The sequence below is a fragment of the Limanda limanda genome, chromosome 14 (assembly GCF_963576545.1).
Source record: "Limanda limanda chromosome 14, fLimLim1.1, whole genome shotgun sequence".
In the NCBI taxonomy this organism is placed as follows: Eukaryota; Metazoa; Chordata; class Actinopteri; order Pleuronectiformes; family Pleuronectidae; genus Limanda; species Limanda limanda.
The window spans coordinates 4,173,217-4,193,595 of record NC_083649.1 but is presented as its reverse complement, the minus strand read 5'-3'; the positions used below and the strand labels follow the sequence as shown (position 1 = coordinate 4,193,595).

The window sequence follows — 20,379 nt, the reverse complement described above, 5'->3', positions numbered from 1 at the left end:
AGCACTCTCTGGGGTAAATGTCTTATGTGATCCATCACTCTTCATTTGGTTCCCTTATGACAGAGTTCTCTTGTGAGGGAGGCTCCTATTGGCACCAGAAGGTTTTATAATGTTTCATGAGGGGAAATAAATCCTCCTACGTCTATATTTAAATCTTAAAGAGTCCATTTGAATATATACGACTCACTTGTTTGGAGCAAACACATGTGGTTTCATTTAAGGTGCATCAAGGATATGAAGCGTTGTGTCTATAAACCAACATCACACAGCGAGACACAAAGATTACGTTAACGCTTTTGGACGACTCTTAACTTACAGCTGAGGGACAACAGTAACACATCAGTGCATTAAGAGACTTTGAGGTAAGAAGTACGTCCGTTCAATAAGACAAAGTTCAAGAGTTCAGGAGAAGAAGTGCAACACAAATACGCAGTAAGTGCAAATTAAGCCAATTTAAGGGACTTTCAGAGTTGTGCAGCATCCTTCACCAGCAGAAAGAACCAAACTGATATGTCTGGTCAGCTCTGATTGGCTGTTAGAAATCAAGTCGCAGGAGGTGACAGGTTGGCGGGCGTCTCAAATGGCGTCTTTGTACCGTTCCCATGTTGTAACTGGGAACTGCCGGACAAACGATTCGGCGTGAAAACTCATGTCGGGAGAAATCGGCATGTTGAGTGTTAGATGTGAGAGAAGAGTTGATTCTCCACGATGTTTCTAAAGATAAAGAGCAGCTGGTTCCACCGTCAGGGAACTGTGGACATCAACAGTCTGTCCCTGCCTCATCTGCAGGGACGACAACGTCCCTCGGAGGAACTCAGCGTTTGGAGAAAGGAGCATAAGCCTGTAAGATCCTGTTCAGGAGGACGTGCGAGTCACACTGTCGGGAAGTCTGAGTGACTGGAATGTAATTCAGGTGGGCATGGGTGGTCAGTGGAGGTCAATAAACAAGAGGAGGGCTCCTCCTGCATGGGGAACTGAAACTGAAACCAGCTGCCTTGTTAACATTCTGTGCCACGGCATCTCAAACCCCCCCACTGTACCTGCAGCAGCAGAATCACTACAGCAAGGAGGAATAGGAGGAGACGTGGACAGAAGCCGGCAAATTAGCAGCGGCCATTAAAAAGCCAACTCGACATTTATAACAAGATGCAGCGAATCTGTCAAAATCCTGACAGACGGAAACGTCAGCTGCAGGTCGGAGGCGCTAATGATGGCGAGGAGAAGTAACCGCCTCACGCTTCAGCTGATGGACGACGGACGTTACAGACAGGGAGAGAGTTTATTTCACTTGAAACGATGCCATACACACATATAGATAATTATTTCTCCGGAGAATCCCCTATAGAGGGAATTGATACCAGAGAAAAACTGAAAAGATCTGCGTAGATATATGAACTTAAAAGCTACCAGTGGACCTAATTACCATACGTGTACCGTGACTCATTAGTATCGTCCATATCCCATCTGCTAACATGGAGAAGACTCAGTTATAGAACAATACTTATAGCGAAACTTTTGGAGTTGTTATGTCGTCTTTACCTATTACCTGATCTTCGACCTCACAAAAAGTTTAGGACTTATTTTCGTAGTTAATGTAATTTAAGTGTATCCAACGTAATTCATTGCTTTAAGCGATTTAAGATTTTCATAAACTGTTGATTTGATCCGAGCTTTTTAAAGCTGCAGCTCAGGAACGACTGTCAACGAGATTTAGGAGTTAGAATTTAAGGTGACATTTGCTGAAGCAGTTTCTCTCTCTGTGGACAGACAACTTGTAGAAAGTGATCCACAGTGAAATTCACAGCACAAGAAGTTTTTTTCCAAATGAAAGAAATGTGTGAAAGATTAACAGGCACCTTCCAACCTATAGAGACATCCAGGCCCCTGTGACTGTTTCCATCGATACACCATCTGTCTCTGTGTTCTCATGGCCAGGGTAGAAATAAAATCTATGAAAATACTAAGGTCACCGGACTCTGCTTGACACACATAATACAGCAATAAAATAAAATAAAAGCATTTTGTTACATCGTTGCTTCCCTGTGGTCGTAGGGGAAAGAGCAGAATCTCTTTTAGCCCTTTAGATTAGTGAGTAATGGAAATTAAAGGCAGCGCTCGTTGACTGGCGCCGGGTGAGTAGATCGTGGGAGATGCTCACGCTGTCCACACACTCTCTGTGTAGCATTAATATTTTGTACCTGCCCACAATGCTCGGCGCCTGTAGGTAAACAAGACAGCGTCCTCGTCCTCTCCGGAGGCTCATTAAAGTTTGAGTGCCGGCTCCCCTTGTCAAACACAGAGTGCTTCTCTTTTGGGGCCTAACAGTCCAATAAATGTGATGTAGCTCAGCTGGAGTGACCGGCGCCATGTGGCAGAATGACTGAGACTGGGGGGGGGGAGAAAGGGGAATTAGACGTCTTTCAACTCCAAATATTGAAATGAAGGCTATCGCCCATCCCATCCTTTCACCCTTTATAAAGATGTAAAAAGGAGATATTGCATGGATGAAGCAGACAGACAGACAGACAGACAGACAGACAGACAGACAGACAGACAGACAGACAGACAGACAGACAGACAGACAGACAGACAGACAGACAGACAGACAGACAGACAGACAGACAGACAGACAGACAGACAGACAGACAGACAGACAGACAGACAGACAGACAGACAGACAGACAGACAGACAGACAGACAGACAGACAGACAGACAGACAGACAGACAGACAGACAGACAGACAGACAGACAGACAGACAGACAGACAGACAGACAGACAGACAGACAGACAGACAGACAGACAGACAGACAGACAGACAGAAGGACAGACAGATCTTTGTCCCCTCAGCGGTCGGACTCTTAAACCAGCTGTAGCCCTGGTGTTAGTCACACACACATTTTAATACGTATTAGTATTTGAACAAAGAACTAATGGATTCTTAGTGCTGTTTTGAATCTCTTTTGAATCTCCTCTTAACACCAGGTGAGAACAGGCCGCTGTGAAATGCAGTAAACCCTGAAACACCAACAACTTCTTCCTCCAACACAACCAGCTCCTCCCAGTAAGCAAATGTCTGTGTCTCCTCCCTTCACAGGTGTGCCAGTGTAAGAACCAGTGAACAACAAGTTGTGAACTGTGGGAGATGAGTCACTGCAGGGAGTGAACGAGAGAGGGAGGAGCAGAGATCTGTATCTGTTCAGAGGAAGTGAAACTTTTCTACAGTCTCTGGCAGCAGCTGAAATGGCGCAGCAAGAAAATCAACTGGACAAAGAAAGATTCTGCTGTCCGATCTGTCTGGATCTACTGAAGGATCCGGTGACTACTGTCTGTGGACACAGCTACTGTAAGAGCTGTATTAACACCCACTGGGACAAAGAGGAGGAGAGAGGAAGCTACAGCTGCCCTCAGTGTAGACAGACCTTCACACCGAGGCCTGTCCTGGAGACAAGCACCATGTTAGCTGATTTAGTGGAGGAGCTGAAGAAGACTGGACTCCAAGCTGCTCCTGCTGATCACTGCTGTGCTGGATCTGAAGATGTGGCCTGTGATGTCTGCACTGGGAGAAAACGGAAAGCTCTCAAGTCCTGTTTGAATTGTTTGGCCTCTTATTGTGAAAAACACCTCCAGCCTCATCTTCAGTCAGCTGCATTGAAGAAGCACAAGCTGGTGGAGCCCTCGGAGAAGCTGCAGGAGAACATCTGCTCTCGTCACGACGAGGTGATGAAGATGTTCTGCCGCACTGATCAGCAGTGTATCTGTTCTCTCTGCTCTGTGGATGAACATAAAGACCACGACACAGTTACAGCTGCAGCAGAAAGGACTGAGAGGCAGAGAGAGCTCGGGATGAGGAGACAAACAATCCAGCAGAGAGTCCAGGACAAAGAGAAAGACGTGAAGCTGCTTCAACAGGAGGAGAAGGCCGTCAATGGCTCTGCTGATAAAGCAGTTGAGGACAGTGAGAAGATCTTCACTGAGCTGATCCGTCTGCTGGAGAAAAGAAGCTCTGATGTGGAGCAGCAGATCAGATCCCAGCAGGAAACTGAAGTGAGTCGAGTCAGAGAGCTTCAGGAGAGACTGGAGCAGGAGATCACTGAGCTGAAGAGGAAAGACCATGAACTGAAGCAGCTCTCCGACACACAGGATCACAACCAGCTTCTAAACAACTACCCCTCACTGCCTCCAATCAGTTTATCTACACCCTCATCCAGCTTCAGGATCCGTCCTCTGAGGGACTTTGAGGACGTGACAGCAGCTGTTTCACAGGTCAGAGGTCGACTACAGGACATTCTGAGTGAGACAGAGACAGGGATTTTACAGATGGTGTCTCAAGTGGTTGTTTTACTGCGACAACCAGAGCCAGAGACCAGAGCTGACTTCTTAAAATATTCACAGGAAATCACACTGGATCCAAACACAGCAAACAGATATCTGTTTTTATATGAGGGAAACAGAAAAGTAACATCACTGTATGATGAACAGTCTTTTTCTGATCACCCAGACAGATTCACTGTTAGGCCTCAGGTAATGAGTACAGAGAGTCTGACTGGATGTTGTTACTGGGAGGTGAAGGTGGGGGGAGATGTTGATGTAGCAGTCACATACAAGAATATCAGCAGAGCAGGAAACTCAAGAGAATGTTTATTTGGATACAATGATAAATCTTGGTCATTATCTTGTTATGGATACAGTTATAACTTTCATTACAACAGCATTGAGACTCGAGTGTCAGGTCCTCTGTCCTCCAGAGTAGGAGTGTACCTGGATCACAGAGCAGGTGTTCTGTCCTTCTACAGCGTCTCTGACACCATGACTCTCCTCCACAGAGTCCAGACCACATTCACTCAGCCTCTCTATGCTGGAGTTTTGGTTTGTTATCCAGCCACAGCTGAGTTCAGTAAACTCAAATAGACTCGAGTCATTAAAAGCAGTGATTTAGATTCTGTGTGTTACTCTTTAACTTCTTTTGTCTCCATGTTTGTTGATCAAAGTTCATCGTGGTGACGTTTCTGCTCCGCACAGAGATCAGCTGTCAATCATTCACTGACCTTCCTTTATCACACATATTTAGTTCTCACTTTGTAAAAGACAGAAATCTATAATTTCACTGACATGAATGTGTTTGAAAGAACTGATGTTGCTGTTGTTTACTGAATCAATGTAGAAATCAGGTTGTGTGATGTTTTAGAACCTGGATCGATCTTTGTCATTACCTAGCATGTTGATTACTTGTTACACTGAAGCCATGTTCATGTTAATACCAAGTTCATTTGTATACAGTAGTCTAACGTTTTACAGCCGTGAGAGTACAATGTATGTACAGTTCCAATCAGAAATATTCACCCCCCCAAAGATTTTAAGGATTTATCAATAAAGTTTTTTCAAAGAGCAAGATTCTGCTTCGGATGACTTCTTCATGAGTTGAGTGATAAGGAAAATCAACACAGAAAAAGCATGATGTAGTATTTGTGTGTAACAGTATATTTTGTTAAGATAGCCATGTCACAATTATTCAACCCCGATAAAATATTGTTGTTTTTAAAGCTGTCTGACAGTTTTTATGGCCTAAAGTGGAGTTGAAACATAATTAAGCCTTTGGGAACTCTATAATGATCCTTCATTGGCTTCAGCTGTGATGCGTATATAACCCCACCCATGAAGGTATTCAAGGTGAGTTGCATCATGGGAAAAACAAAGGAGCTTCCACCAAAGCTGAAATTATTTCAGAACATGACATCCTTCTGCACAGAATTATCTTTTTCCCGCCGTCGCTCCCGAGCCCGATGATGAATGTGAAGCGAGACCTGTGGTCCGTGAAGAAGCGATGCGGGAGCGATGACATGACCCCCTTGCGTCACCAAGCTTTTGTTAGTCACAGCCGCCCCCCCCATCAAACACACCGCCACTTATCAAACGTGCTCCAGCGTAACAACCCTTTCAACAGCTTCACTGATTACACGGGCATGACCCTCTGTCATAGACCCACCTCTTCTGCCACCTACATATTTCAGATCATTATCTGTCAAACTGTAAAGACAGTATATATATGACCTCACTATAGAGGTCATCTGTTCCGTTATGATCCTCCTCATTTACAGAAATGTGGGTGGGAAATGACAGCATGAATATGACTTACCTATACGATGAGGACACGATTCGAATCCACAGGTTAACGGGTCATGGAAAAGAAAAAGGGGAGAGAAGGGAAGGAAGTTAGTTATAGTTTCAAATCAAGAAACAGAGTTCAAGATGGCACAGGAAGAAGAGATTTAGACGATTAGGGAAGGACAATATTGTCGTCTTGAGAGCGGCAATGATCCTCCTCCATCATCTGCTCCTGGAGGCCCAGTATGAGTCACTGGAATGAACCCACCCACCCCCCCCTCATCCCAGTCTGCATGGATGTTATCGCTGCATCTCTCCCAAACCACCCGTTTGTGACCAAAGACATTTCCAGCTTTAATTAAAATCAACAGCTCAGTGTGAGTAATCATTTTATCAGTTATTATAAATTTGACTGGTTTTATTCCCGCCCCCCCACTCTGTATTTTCTTTTGACCGAGCAGGGCAAATATTTTTTCAGGCATTTATATATAGAAATATGTCTGTGGCCAACTCTCAAGGTAACAGCCAGTTTTCTGTTGAATGCATCCAGATATAAACCAAATCATCAAAATATCTCAAAATAAAAATGGAAGTTATTGGTTCAACTTGACCGACAGCTGTTGTGCCCACGAGCAGTTTTAAAAGGAATGTGAGACTCTCGTGCATTTCCTGTCACATTTTCAATTTATATTTTTACAACCTCTCATTATGTCTTGTGTCTTTAGCCCCAATTGACTGATAATATCTATGAATCAATCAGTGGTTGTTGGGTCAAAAGGTCGGAACAGGGTTTAAAAAACAGGCCGTAAAAGACTTTGTGCAAAAGAACATAAAAAAAAACACACATCCACTCCTCAAGGCTGATAAACGTCTGGTTTATTCTCCACTCATTCCCCCGATAATCTTGTTTTTATCAAATCTGTTGACCTTCTGTTCTTCCCTTAATCTTTCCTCATTCATTCGTATCAGTTGTAAATTGCTGCGGTAACAGTTCCTCCCACCACATTTTCTGCGACTTTACTTTTCTCCTTCTTTTTTTTTTGCATCCAATCATTACTTGTCTGCCAAAATATATATTAAATCAATTATTCCATTTTACAGTATAATAAAAAACGTCCTCACAAATAATTAATAAGTTATGAACCTCAGCAGGAGACTGTGAAAGATAAATGAGTTTAGAGACCCATTACTCAGGACCAGACCGTCCAGAGCAGGGAAGCTTTTCTCTGGACAGGCAGAGAAATTGACCCTGACATGTTTTGCATAAGAAAATTACCGATGGGTAACTAAGAGGAAATCAACACAACGCTCCACTGCTGCAGTTTATCACCTCACACATGATTCCTGTTGCACAGTGAGACTTTGTTTCAGTTATCTCAGTGTTCGTTTCATCATCAGCAGCTTAAATCCCTCATAGATAATGAGGTCGATGTCACCTTTGACCACTGATATCTAATGAGTTCATCCTCAAGTGACAACGGGTCCAAATTTGAAGAAGTTCCCTGAAAGCAGCCTTGAGATAATATGTTCCAGAGGCCAACAACAGGAATTCTCTTGAGGTGATCTTAAGAAAACTAAAGCACAATCCAACTGAATGTTTGTTCCGGTTGTAAGGAAATGATACATCACTTTCACAAAAACATGACGACTCTGTGACATCTAGAGTCCAATTTAATGTTTCAATTGTATTTTTATAGCGCAAAATACACATAATATACATTCTCTCAATGCACCTTACATAGAAGGTCATGATCTTAAAGAATATAGAGAAACCCAACAGTTCCCACAATGAGCAGCACTTTGGCAAATGCTGAGAGAAACAACTGCCTCCACATCGGGAAGAAACCTCGAGCAGAGCCAGACTCGACGTGGGCGGCCATCTGCATTCTATTCTGGATTCTACAGGGAGCCAATGCAGAGAAGCTAAGACGGGAGTAATAGGATCCTTCTAGTTCCTGTCAGCGCTCATGCTGCAGCACTTTGGACCAACTGGAGGCTTCTCGCAGACCTACTGGGACGTCCTGACAATAAAGAGCTACAGAAATCCAGTCTCGAGGGAACATAAATGCATGGAGGAGAGGTTTCCTGTAGAGACAGGTTTTATATGTGGGTGAAATGACATGTCCTGGTCGAACATAACTCCAGGGATCCTCAGAGTGGAGCTGGGGGCCAAACCAACACCATCCAATGGGACTAACTGGTCAGACAGGGTTTCTCTGAGAAGGATGGAAATAGATGCATCGAGACACAGAATCAATGTTGAGTGAATTTCAGGTTTACAGGAGTTTGGGTGGAGTGAGTTGTTGTGTGCGTTTGTGTGTGTTGAATCTATATAGAGAAATAATAGTCTATAGTTTAATATTGTGTCAAAAGTATTGAAGTGATTATATGATAAGAGCCGTGCTGGGTGACATACGTGTATTTGTGTTTTTGATTCAAATTCAGATCAGTCAAATCACTTCAAACCGTTTGTGCTATGATGTTCGAGTCCAGGTCACATAACAAAAACAACAGTCGTTTGATCCTTTGATATGTTGATGTCTCATTCAGAACTCGGGATTCTAGATCATAGCCAATCGACTCACATATAAAGGAGCAACACGTCTCATGAGTCGTGTCTCAGCATTAGTAGACGACAGCTGCACGAGATTCTTCTCTCCGACAACGTCCTCAAACCGCAACAGACGACCGTCGATAGACCAGCGCTTCACGGCTAAAATACTTTACAAGTACTTTTCTTACAATGGATCACATGCGTTCATCCTACATGGAAAAGATCAACTGCTCTGGAGACACAGTACGTTTTGTTCTAAGCAGGAGAGACTTCACGTTAAACAGTTTTTAGTTTTATACCTCGTCAAAACACGTTTTACAGAAGTCCAATCAGCTCTGTCCCTTTAAATATATCTGAAGTTACGACGGGACTGGGTATTTACCTGTTATGTGTATATTTGTGTCTTTCAGTCACTTGGGCAAATGCGCTCTGATGATGCTGCCCAACCAAACAGGTACGGTGTGGACAGAATGCTGCAGAACCTCAGCCGAGCTCTGCAGGACTCCAAGAGGGAGAACAAGGAGCTGGCCGCTGAGATCGCTGCTCTGAAGCAGGAGGCGACTGAGAGAGACGCTCTGCACAAGGAGGCGGCGAAGCACGAAGAGAGAGCGGCAGTATACAGTATCCTGAAGAGGAAGGTGGATGCTCGCTGTGCAGCTCTGACTGAAGAAAACACAGCTCTGAGGAAGCAAAACGAAGACAACGCAGTTCTAGCTGCAATAACAGCAGATCTGAAGAAGCTCATGGACTCCACTGCCTCACTTCTGTATCAGGTCACAGACGACTCGGTCCTCATGGAGATATCTGTGGACATAGCAAGGGCCTATGAGGAAAAGTTTGAGAAGGACCTTGAGAATCTGAAGTCATTAATACTGGTGAAGGAGGAAGAAAACTTGATGCTGATCACTGATCTTCATGTCCAGCAGCTGGAGAACCAGAAAATGGAAAACCACTGGAGGGTGAAGTTTGAAGCTCTGCAGGACGGGCTGAGGTGCATGGTCCTGGAGGAGGAGGCCAACATCGAGCATATAGAGGATCTGCTCATCTACATCCTGGAGACGAAGAAGGAGTTGTCTGCTGAGCAGAAGGAAGTAAAACGCCTGATCCTGCAGAACTTTGAGCTTCAGGTTTGTAACGTCAGATCATTTCAGATTTGAATGATATAGATTGTAGTTTTTTTTCATGTTGACACTTGTGTTGTGTCTCTGTCTTTTCAGGAACTCGCCTTGAAGACAGATGAGTACATGGAGAAGGTCAAAAAGGAGACAAAAGAGAAGAAGAAGCAGTAAAAGAAATAAAGAGAGAAAGAGTAACTTGAGACAAAGAGGGAGAAGAAGGAGAATAAAGAACTGAAGAAGAGAGAGAAGAAGGAGGAGGAAGATGTTCCCCAGTTTTCTCTTTAAATCACGGAGCTCCTACTATCTCCTCTCTCATCCCTCCTCTCCCTCAACCATCCCCTCATCCTGACATCCCTGAAAGATCTCAGGTTTTCTTCCTCAAGATCCATGAATTGAACAGTTGAATGAATTTGTTTGAACAAGGCTCTGATTGTTAACACAGGATCAGAAGATGCACGGCTTCATACCCTGGTGTCCTGGAATTTAGTTGAGTATCTCATACTAGTTTTATGTCGATAACTTTGTTTTCATAGTCAAAGCTTTGAAAGCAGTAATTGAAACTCCATGAATCGCCCAAAGCCCAGGACGACTCAACTGATCAAACTGAAACAGCCATTTACAGAAACTTGCCAATCCACCAATAAAACACGTCTCTAATCAATCTCAGCACAAACACTTGAGCCCACAGTGAAAGCTCCGACTCCTGGTGACACGCACACAATGTGAGTTTGCTTTTTAATGTGCAGCAACAAAGAACAACAAGGAAAACTCATACGAAAGGGAAACAAGTGAAATGCAAAACTGCATTTCACTGAACACAAACAGAGCTGCCAATCGTTTTTCAGCAGAGCAGCAAACAGTCAATATATATTTTTGCATCTGACAACGTAAATACTATTGTTTTCTCAACCATACATTTATATAATACTTTTACTCACCACGTAAATGTAAGCGTTTATGTGGTGAGTAACCACACACACAAGAATCACTGCATTAATACACAGAGGATTTTCTTCTTAATTATTAAGATTAAGATACATTTTATTATCCCACAGACATGCACAAGCACACTCATGCAAGGGGAAATGTAACCTCTGCTTTTAACCCATCTGGTGCAGGACACACAGAGCAGTGAGCAGCCATGTACGGCGCCCGGGGAGCAGATGTTGGGGGAGTAAGGTGCCTTGCTCAGGGGCACTAGACAGGGTAGGGAGAATCCTCTTGGATTTTTGGACAGATCAATCCAGGTTCGTCTTTTTGTTGTTTCTCCGTGGAGTCGAACCTGAGACGAACCAGAGACCTTTTCTACCCATAGTCCAAGTTTCTGCCACTAGTCCACCGCCTCTCAACTCATGCTAACAGTACACATCATTAAGGTGTAATAACTGAAGCAGGAACAATCAAGGACGTCTCATAAAAATTAAATCGGTCGTGCTGCAGCATTTTGTGACAGTTGTTGCATTCAAAAGTATGTTTTGAAAGGTCACAGCGACCTAGACCTTTGACCTTCTAGAGTCCAAGTGAACGTTTGCCCCAAATGTGAAGAAATTCCCACGAGGTGTTTGTTAAATATGTCCACAAGAAGGGGATGGATGGTCGGACAACACAACAACATGATGCTTCCAGCGACTGGCACCGAGTCCAGAAAATAACATCAGTGATTATTCATTAACAGACAAAAGCTGCTCTGACCAGGAAGGAGCTCGGCCTGAAGGGCAGCCTGGGTCTGAACTGGCTGCAGTTGAGACAGTGATAATAAAGTTGGCAGCCATTAAACAGGCAGCGCAGGAAGGGGGCTTTTCAAAGTGGTCCACAGGTGCTGTCTGCCAAAAGGTTAATGTGGCCTGCTCCTCTGTATGTGAGAGTAATTACCAACGGAGAGTCTTCACATTAAGGTTTGGGACACTGGGAGTTTTGGCTTATTTATCACCGCAGCCAAACAGAATCAAAGGAATCTCGTACAGTAAATATCGGACATGAGGAATTTGCACTTGAAATATTGAAAGATCCATATTGTGGTTGTCTATGTGCTGCAGCCCTGGTTGTTTGTAGGGCGAACACGCAAATCTGCGCCGTTCCCTGAGGCGATCCTGAGCAATATGTATCTGAAGCAATCTCACTGGCTCCCACTGTAGCACCACATGCTTCTCCATCCATCCATCCAGACAAGGCAATGAGCTCCCAGGATGCGGGAGCGTGTGAGTCAGACGGTCTCAGCGTGGGAGCCGTGGCATGAGAATGGTGCAAAGTAATTCAAGCACAATGAGCCCTGATATAAAAAATCATACAAAAGACACTGCTGGGGGGGGCAATTCTGCAGGTTTGCATCTGAATAATGAGGGAGTGAAACGGTGATGAGAGCTGAATGGAGAGAAGACGCAGCTCTGGACGATTTTTACAACGTACAAACACAAATGAGCGAGTTTGATTGGGATCATGGGAGTTGTCTTCACCACTGTTGCCAAAAAAAATCTACCTGGAGCGACTCAGGTGCAAATGAGGTTGTGTATTCAAAGTTTTATTCACGTTGCGCAAATAGTCGTGATCCACTACGAGCGACCGATACAAGTAGCGACAGGCTAACCGGCTAACTGGCTAACAGGCTAACAGCGTGTTTTAACTTCGTCATACGTCCAATGGAGAGACAGCAGGGACGGACAAAGCCGGCGGGTCAAGATGATTTGGTTGAATAATCTGCAAATTTGGCAAAAACAGACTCAAAACTGAGCGAAGCCTAATTGAGCCTTTGAGGTACCGGCCGCTGCGGCAGTTGATTTTGACCTATTTATTTTAAGTGGCATTTGGTGCTCGGCAGATGGTTCATCTTGGTCCTTCAGACGATTTAAAGAGCAAACAAAATGTCCCCAAGCAAAATACTTAAAAGTCACACAGACACGTCACACAGCAGCCAAACAACAGCCTGAAGCTTCATTCTACTTTATTTAAAATGTGGTACTTGAACGCACCAGTTACAGTCAAATGTACAGGACACACTTAGAAACACACACACACTATTTTGTAGGTTGATTTAATAAATACTGTTTCACTTGTGTACACCTGAATATCTAGTAACGCACTCTTACTAAATGGATTCATCACATTGTTTGAGGTGAACTCTCTTCATAGAGATAAGAACAACCAGAGGAATTTAAAAGTTTCCTGTCACAGAGGCAGCGTTTTCTCATCCACTCACATTCTGTTTTTACATCTCCAACCCTCCTCCACTCTTCATCACCTCAGTAAGCCCCGGACATGTGAAACAAAAGGTCACATGAAACACCACCACCACTGTGTTTCTATATGTGTCGTTATTATTATTATTATTAAGTTGAAGGATTATGAAGTTTCAAAACTAAAATATCTTCTGTTTCCTGAGTCGTTTCTTTCCTTTAAGAGGCAAATACACAAACACCTGCAGAACCTCATCTCCATCCTTTCCTCTCAAGCCACCAGGGAGCAAAGGTGAGCCACTCAGGCCTATAATGCATAAACAACTAATAAAACTAATGGAAACAAACATTGGCAGACGATAGGTGGAGAGTTTACGGCAGCGCCTTCCGAGCCTGGGAACATTTTGTACCCTGTGATTGGCTTCAGGTTAAACGAGCCAAACTGAAACTTTTACATCAGATTCCAGCACGGAGACCCTGATGTGGGATCTTTAATTCATGACCTGCCACACAATTGGCTGCAGATTACGTCTGAGGTGTGTTTTTGTTTTGCTTTGTGTTTGGAGGGAATGAGGAATGTGTGTTTATTTGGGTTTTGTGTACAAATGAGTCTCGCTACGGAGTCAAACCTGCATAATATCAAATCTAATCAGCGATTCGCCGCTCGTCCTGCTGCAGACTGTAAAACACAACCACAGCTAAAACATCCTCAACCTGATGATTCCCGTGATTCCCATCAACAGCGCCGACATGGACGTGTGCCGACAGTGAGCCGAGAGGGAAACAGGGGGAATCTAGTGATGTGATAATAAATAGACTTTCTGCAAAATGCAATTTATGGCTTCCTCAACGGCTGCAGCTGTAACGTTGATTTGCACGATTTGCACTTTACAAGCATCTTAATAGCAAAGGAGGGCCGGCAGAGAGAAACACAGGCCACACCGGAGCAGCTCTATTATGCTCGTTGGCCGTTCTACACCCCCCACCCCCCCCCCCACCCCCCCGCCGCCGCCGCCGCTGCTACTGCTGCTCTAAAGTCTGCCAAATGAAATAAGAGAACCCATTTATCCTGGATCTCTTCCAGAAACAGACTTCGTCCAACGCAGCCACGAACCTGCAGAGGGTCCTTGGCAAAAAAAACCTGCACTCCCCCCCCCCCCCCCTCACACCCCCCTCTCCCTCGCCGTGGTGGCTTTGGCGTGTTCTGTCCTAAAAAAAAAAGGAGCGCACGGATTCTGCATGGGCGAACACGTCAGTGCACATGCTCGTGGACATGCTTGATGCCCTATTAGAACATTTTTTAGAGCATTTTCATTCAAACCCACTTCGGTGCTTCACCACATCCTTTGACCCCGAGAATTCGTGCACTGTAAAAAAAAACAGAAGAAGAAGAAAAAGACGAGTGCAGCTTTGTAGCTGTGTGACAAGCAATTAGGGGCGAATCATTTCTGGACAGCGTCCATGGCTTGGGGTGGGGGGGGGTTGGGGGGGTTGGGTGTAGGGAGGAAACTTGAGAGGAGCAGGCTTACAAGACCTGGCATCAGGGATTGCTTGCTTTGTGTACTACTCCAGATGTTGTCCTACTTTGCCATTTAGCGAGCGCTGCCGTTTGTCACGCATGAGTGGAACATCATTGTGCATGAGGAGCGTTCGACAGCAGTGCAAGCTGCTTCTGTAATTGTCAGTTGGCGTTTGCGATTGTGTCAACTACGGAAAAATAAAGTCATCCGCGTGCCTTTGAGGAACTATTTTTATTTAAGGGTAACTTCACACAGACGCTGCTCCTGAAAGCAGCAGAGCAGAAGTCAAAGTGTCGACACTTGTTTCAAAGAAAGAGGAACAAACCTTTTGTCAGTTTGCTGTCAGGTGCACGTCGACTGGAAGTGATGCAGTTCAGTTTTAATAAGCACAGTTGTCTAAACCTGCCGAGGAAATGCCAGCCTTTCACTGACACTCGCACAAATCCCAACCTGAAGCATATTCAAAGTGCTGAGGTTCATTTTCTCCTTTCTTACGCTGAAAATTGCATTGATTTGGCCCGTGGCTGCTGAGCTGCTAACAAGCTGCTAACAAGATGCTAACAAGCTGCTAACAAGCTCCTTCAGCCCGACGACCACGACGGAGGAGAGAACAAATCTACCTCTTAACACTCAGCCACACTTTTCCTGCTGTTTTGTATTTCTCATTGTGATGAAGCTCGACCTGGAACTAAATGTTTTTCAGTGGTACACTCTCAGTCCACAGAGCATTAAGCCTCATTCCATATAAAAAAACATTGTTCAGATTAGAACAAATTGCACATTTATCAGAACCTGAGCTGTTCATATTTTTTCCTTTGCTGCAGGCTTGCAAGTATAAATTAACTATTAATATATACTTTACATGTCAGTGAGAGTCATTTGAGGAAATAGAAGTTTCACTGAGCTGCATGCAGGGAAACAGAAAAGAGTACTACGTTTGGGGGTACTTTGTACACGAGTGCTTCTACTTTATATACTTCTACCTTTTACTTTTACTACATATTGCAGCAACTTACCAGGTAGTCCACATATTTGTGATGTGTTGCTATAGATTGATGTTAATCTGCTGCACCTTGACTCACTGCTACATGAATTACAGTATATTAATGAATCAGGAACTACAATGTGGATCAGTAGAGTGTAAACATCTTAAATTCAATCCAGCTGCACCAAAATGCACAACTAAATATGTCAGATATTTAAAATCACGTTTCATAAATGATTCCCTGGCAAATCAGTGAAAATTAAAACTTCCTGTCTCGGATCTGCACATTTGTCTGAATCCACGACAAACTGTAATGGTTTCTATCTTAGTTTGCATCCCGTCTCCACTAGATGTGGTCGACATCTGTTTCTGCAAAGACAAACAAACAAACAAACAAACAAACAAACGAACAAACTCAGGGACATTGGTGAGAGCACGACCTCCTTTGCAGAGGTAACAACCAAAAGGCCCAAAAGGCCCCAAATATAACAATTTAAAACTAAAAGTATTATTTCTAACAGGTGAATAATGTGTCACACGGCTAAAAAACCAGTTCATTCCATCCTGCAGCAGCACCAGATCCCCACCTCCCCCCCCACGTGTCTTCACTGAGGCCGGATCTGTCACAGACACCAGTGAGGACGTCCTCATCCGGGGTTACAGCTTCACAGCGGCACGGGAGATAAAGACCAAGCCGTCAGTGAGTTACAGGCTTGTCATCTCCGGACCTCAATATATTTTATAGTGAAGCGTCTCGAGTGACTTTTCCTCCCGAGTTCATTGTCAGAAAAAACCTTCACCGAGTTCTAATTTATCTGGCAAAGATCATCTCGGCCTTTATCCTCCTGACAGTCCTCCTGATGAAATCCTCATAAAGTGCGTCTCGCTACCTTCCTCACCCTCTTCTTCCCCTCCTCCATCTCCCGCTGCCTTAATCTACACTTTCCCTTACGTCTCAATGGTCCCCACTTATCACCGTCTTAATTCCGTGGGGTTAAGCTCACAGCCACGGTGACCTTGAGAGTCCGGCCGCAGCTCTTTGAGTTTCAGATCCCGGCCGAGCAGCTCGGGACAGGGGAGAACATTTAAGGCTTTTTCCTTTTCCCAACATCTGTGCCGTGGAATTACTGTAATGTCTGTGTGCTCTGATTAGTCCAACATGACAAATCCTCAGAGGGACAGAAATGATCCTATTACGGATAACAGCGTCACCGTGGTGATACGATGACAAAGCAACGCCGCGTCCCGGCTTCACCATCAGCTCAACGTGGCAAAATAAGAGGGAAAGTACATTATAAGATCACCAGGGCCGGACCTGAATACTTCGATTATGTGCGTGATTTACAGATTAAGGGCACATGTAGGTAATAAACTGGTAATAAGCATTCAATGTAAATCTTTGTGTAAGACCTTTAACGCATTTATTGGGGAAATATTTCCCTTTAAAATCCCTTTAGCAGGTTTTTATGTTGAATCACCTGATTTCAATTTATATGAGACTGTTACAGATCCCTGCAATTGTTCATTTTTCATTTTCTTATTTAGTGAGTAAACTAATAACAAGAGAAAAGCTGAACACAACTGATCCGGCTACAGCTCCGGGAATCTACCGTAGAGTAATAACTGTCAGACTCTTGTGGCTTTTAAAGAGGGAATTCATTATCTGGAAATACACAAATTGAAAATAAACTAAATGTAGTAAGAAAACGAATGCTCTACAAAACGCAGCAATTTCTGCATTAACCTCGTCACCTTGTGTAGAAGCATTTAAAAATCATTTAACATATTTCCTCCGTATTGCACGAGAGACTGTGGTGCTACGGCTTTACAATATGATAACACGAGCTGTGTGAAGATGGAAATACATCTGTTGTTTTCCTGAAATAATCATTGGCCGCTTTATAGCTTCTTCCAGGTGGCACCGATTCAGGCAGGTAATCTGCATGAAGGCAAGAGTGGAGGAGGAGAGAGAGTGAGACACAGAACCGGTTCTACCTCAGGACGCTGACCTGAATACTGCTATTTCCAAATTATTCCACGATCAGAAACCCCCACAACTCAAAACAGCACCGATCTCTTTTAAACACCTACGCAGGAATCATATTCATATTTACATGTCCAACTGTACAGAAATGAGACTGAGGACATATTATTTCTTATTTCTGACATTAAGATATTGATAAGTGACCGGCCATAGAGAAACTGGTGCAGGTCTTCACTTCTCTCCATCGTCACAGATGATGCTTGTGAGACCCTCCTTCCCTCCTTCCCTCCTTCCCTCCTTCCCTCCTTCAATCCCATGCCCAGCCCTAGCCTTTTTATAGCCGCAGCTCTTTGACTTTTTTTGTTCTCTCATCCACACAGCCTATTTCTTCACATTTACATCAGTCTCTTCTCTGACGTTTGCTGCTCACTCATCCTCCGTCTTAGACCGCTGCCCCGGGGCCCGAGGGGGGGGTGGGCATTAATACAGGACTGGGGATTAAGGCTTTCCCAGCCGAGGAGCCCGGACAACCTGGACGACTCAGAATGACCTGGAAGTGTCTACGACTGAGACAGATGCAGAAATACACATAACTGCATTACAAGACCCATAAAGCACTTGGTCTCTTTTTCCAGATGTATCATTCCCTTGGAAAATAATGACGTTGTCTGTGCATTAATTCTTCATTAAAGAGATACAGCCAAAAGTTTGCATACGATTAAATAGATGTGGTAGGTCACCCTGGGCATTAGTCTGAGTGTCAGCGTTTTGGTGCATAATCATTTTAAGAAATGGATAAAACGAATATCTATATACACCACCTTTCTTACAGAGATTCTGGTATCAGGTTACATTAGTCAAATTCTTTAACTAACGTGCACGGTTGCTCACGTGCACACGTCCTTGGATGTCTCACCTTTAGGGGTAACTCAGGAAAGTGCAGAGTGGGAAGAGGAAGGTAGTCTGCTTCACGCTGCAGCCGCAGGCGGACGCACTTCCTGTCCTCATTTGTGTTAGTTTGTTTTATTCAGTCTGTGCACGTGTTTAAAAATGGCTCATTTGTGTTTTCTTCCACTTCACCAACATCTTCACATCCATCCAACACTCTCCATTCGGACGGAAATCGTGTCATTGCGAGTTCAAGAGTGCAGCCGAGATTGAGAAAACCCTGAACAATGCGTTTCTGAGGCGGCGGAAAGAGCAACGTGTGCGCACACTCTCCAAAGCGCCCGTGGCAATTCTCAAGATGCTATCAAAGCTGAGTGCAATTTCCATCTGGCTGGAAGACATAGCGGGCACGAGTGTACAGTAAATGACTCCATCTACAGAGCCAATCTCCCTAAAGGCAGGAAAATCCATACATTCATTATACATACACGTGTAGCCGTTCCAATAACAAACCCAACGGAAAGAGGAAACGCACAATAGAGAGGTTGGGTTTGGATTCCTTCTCCAGTTGACCTCACATCTCCACGATGTTCTCACAGACCCTCAAACAGATCACAACACACGTATCGTACGTAAAGGAAAAGGTAGACGTGCGTCTGTGGTGACGTGGGTGCATTGTGTTTGTGTGGCTTCATCATTCCTTCCTCGAGAACACAACAGTTTGCTCGGGGGGGTAAATAAAACCACCCAACTGTGAAATCTCCTCCTAATTTGAGGTCAGAGTAGCGACAGGGCGGGAATCATGAGATGAGAGACGCTGGGTTCGTGGAGCCGGGAGATCGACCGGCTCCAAATCTGCTTCTTTTCCGATTCCACGAGGAAAATCCTGACAAAACCTCTCGCTGTTATTTTGAAAGCAGATGAACCTAAAGAGGCCGGTGAGGTGAGAGAAGGAAAACAGGTCTTAATGGATTATTTAACAGGACACATCCACTCTGCATGGCTGCTCGCCGGCTGCCTCAGCGCCGGCTTCGCTCCGGTGTTACAGCCAAGTGTCTCGCTGTGACATCTGGCACACCTGATCTATTTGATTGGATTAGTGCAATCACCGGGCAATGTGCTTAAAGCTAACCAGGCTGACGGGGGGGCGGTAGGAGAGCTGGTGAGGTTGTTAGTCAGGTATGAAAATGACTGGAAGAGCTCCCCGGCTCCTGGTGGGTGGCGCCAAATTCAAAGAGTCCCTCCGTTAACGAGCGAGAGACTCGACACGAGCGCCGACGAGAACCTGGTGACAAATTAACTCTGGTTATGGAATCAGAGGTTTGTGGTTTAGAAATTAAATCGATTAAAAAGGTAGAAAATGGAAATGTTGCTCTCAACATTTGACCAACTCGCTACCGTCGTACAACACAGACAAACGTGTTAAAGTGATAATATAAAATGCAGGATAGCAAATATAGAAAAGTACCTTCTTGATATATTTTCTGTTCACTATGTGGCCAAAACAACAACAAAATAATAAGTGATAAGACAGAAACCTAGATGCAGAACCCATGTTTGAGAAAGTTTTATTTGTTGTTGTGTTGTTTTGATCTTTAAGTTTGGTCCAGGTCACCTCCACTAACACGGAGGAGGATCTGCAAGGTTCAACTTTGTGGAGACGTCATGTCGTCCATCTTTATGAACATGTCTGCAATTAAAAATGTGTATAACCATCTTTAGTATTAGAGTGAGCAGCTAATGGGTTTGTAATTTGTTGAGTAACTTGAGGATTTAATGGATAAAAACACTTATAGCATTTTCAGTTCAGGTTGTGATAACATGCTATAGCTAATATTCTATAAATGAAACAGCAGGCCTATAAACAAAGTATTATTTGTTGTTATTTGTTGAAAAAGGCCAGATACAACACAGACAAAATGTACTTTCAAGTGATGAATTAAAATGCAGGATAGCAAATATAGAAAAGTACCTTCTCTATGTATTTTGGGCACTATGTTGCCAAAACAACAACAAAAATGTGATAAGACATGAAGCTAAGATGTAGAACCCATGT

The 20,379-nt window shown here is 44.1% G+C and overlaps 1 protein-coding gene across 1 annotated transcript; it reads left to right on the top strand.

Moving 5' to 3' along the window:
• The first annotated feature begins 3,242 nt into the window (after nt 1-3,242).
• On the top strand, nt 3,243-6,839 carry LOC133019758 (tripartite motif-containing protein 16-like). Its single transcript, XM_061086315.1, has 3 exons — nt 3,243-4,896; nt 6,098-6,167; nt 6,830-6,839. Exons 1-3 carry the CDS (start codon nt 3,243-3,245, stop codon nt 6,837-6,839), a joined length of 1,734 nt encoding a protein of 577 aa, XP_060942298.1.
• The last annotated feature ends 13,540 nt before the right edge of the window (nt 6,840-20,379 follow it).

Excerpts from the sequence above, each read along its gene's own strand:
- LOC133019758 (XM_061086315.1), top strand. The coding sequence starts at position 3,243 with ATGGCGCAGCAAGAAAATCAACTGGACAAAGAAAGATTCTGCTGTCCG. Across the intron at positions 4,897-6,097 it reads TCCAGCCACAGCTGAGTTCA|AAATGTGGGTGGGAAATGAC; the intron begins GTAAACTCAAAT and ends CCTCATTTACAG.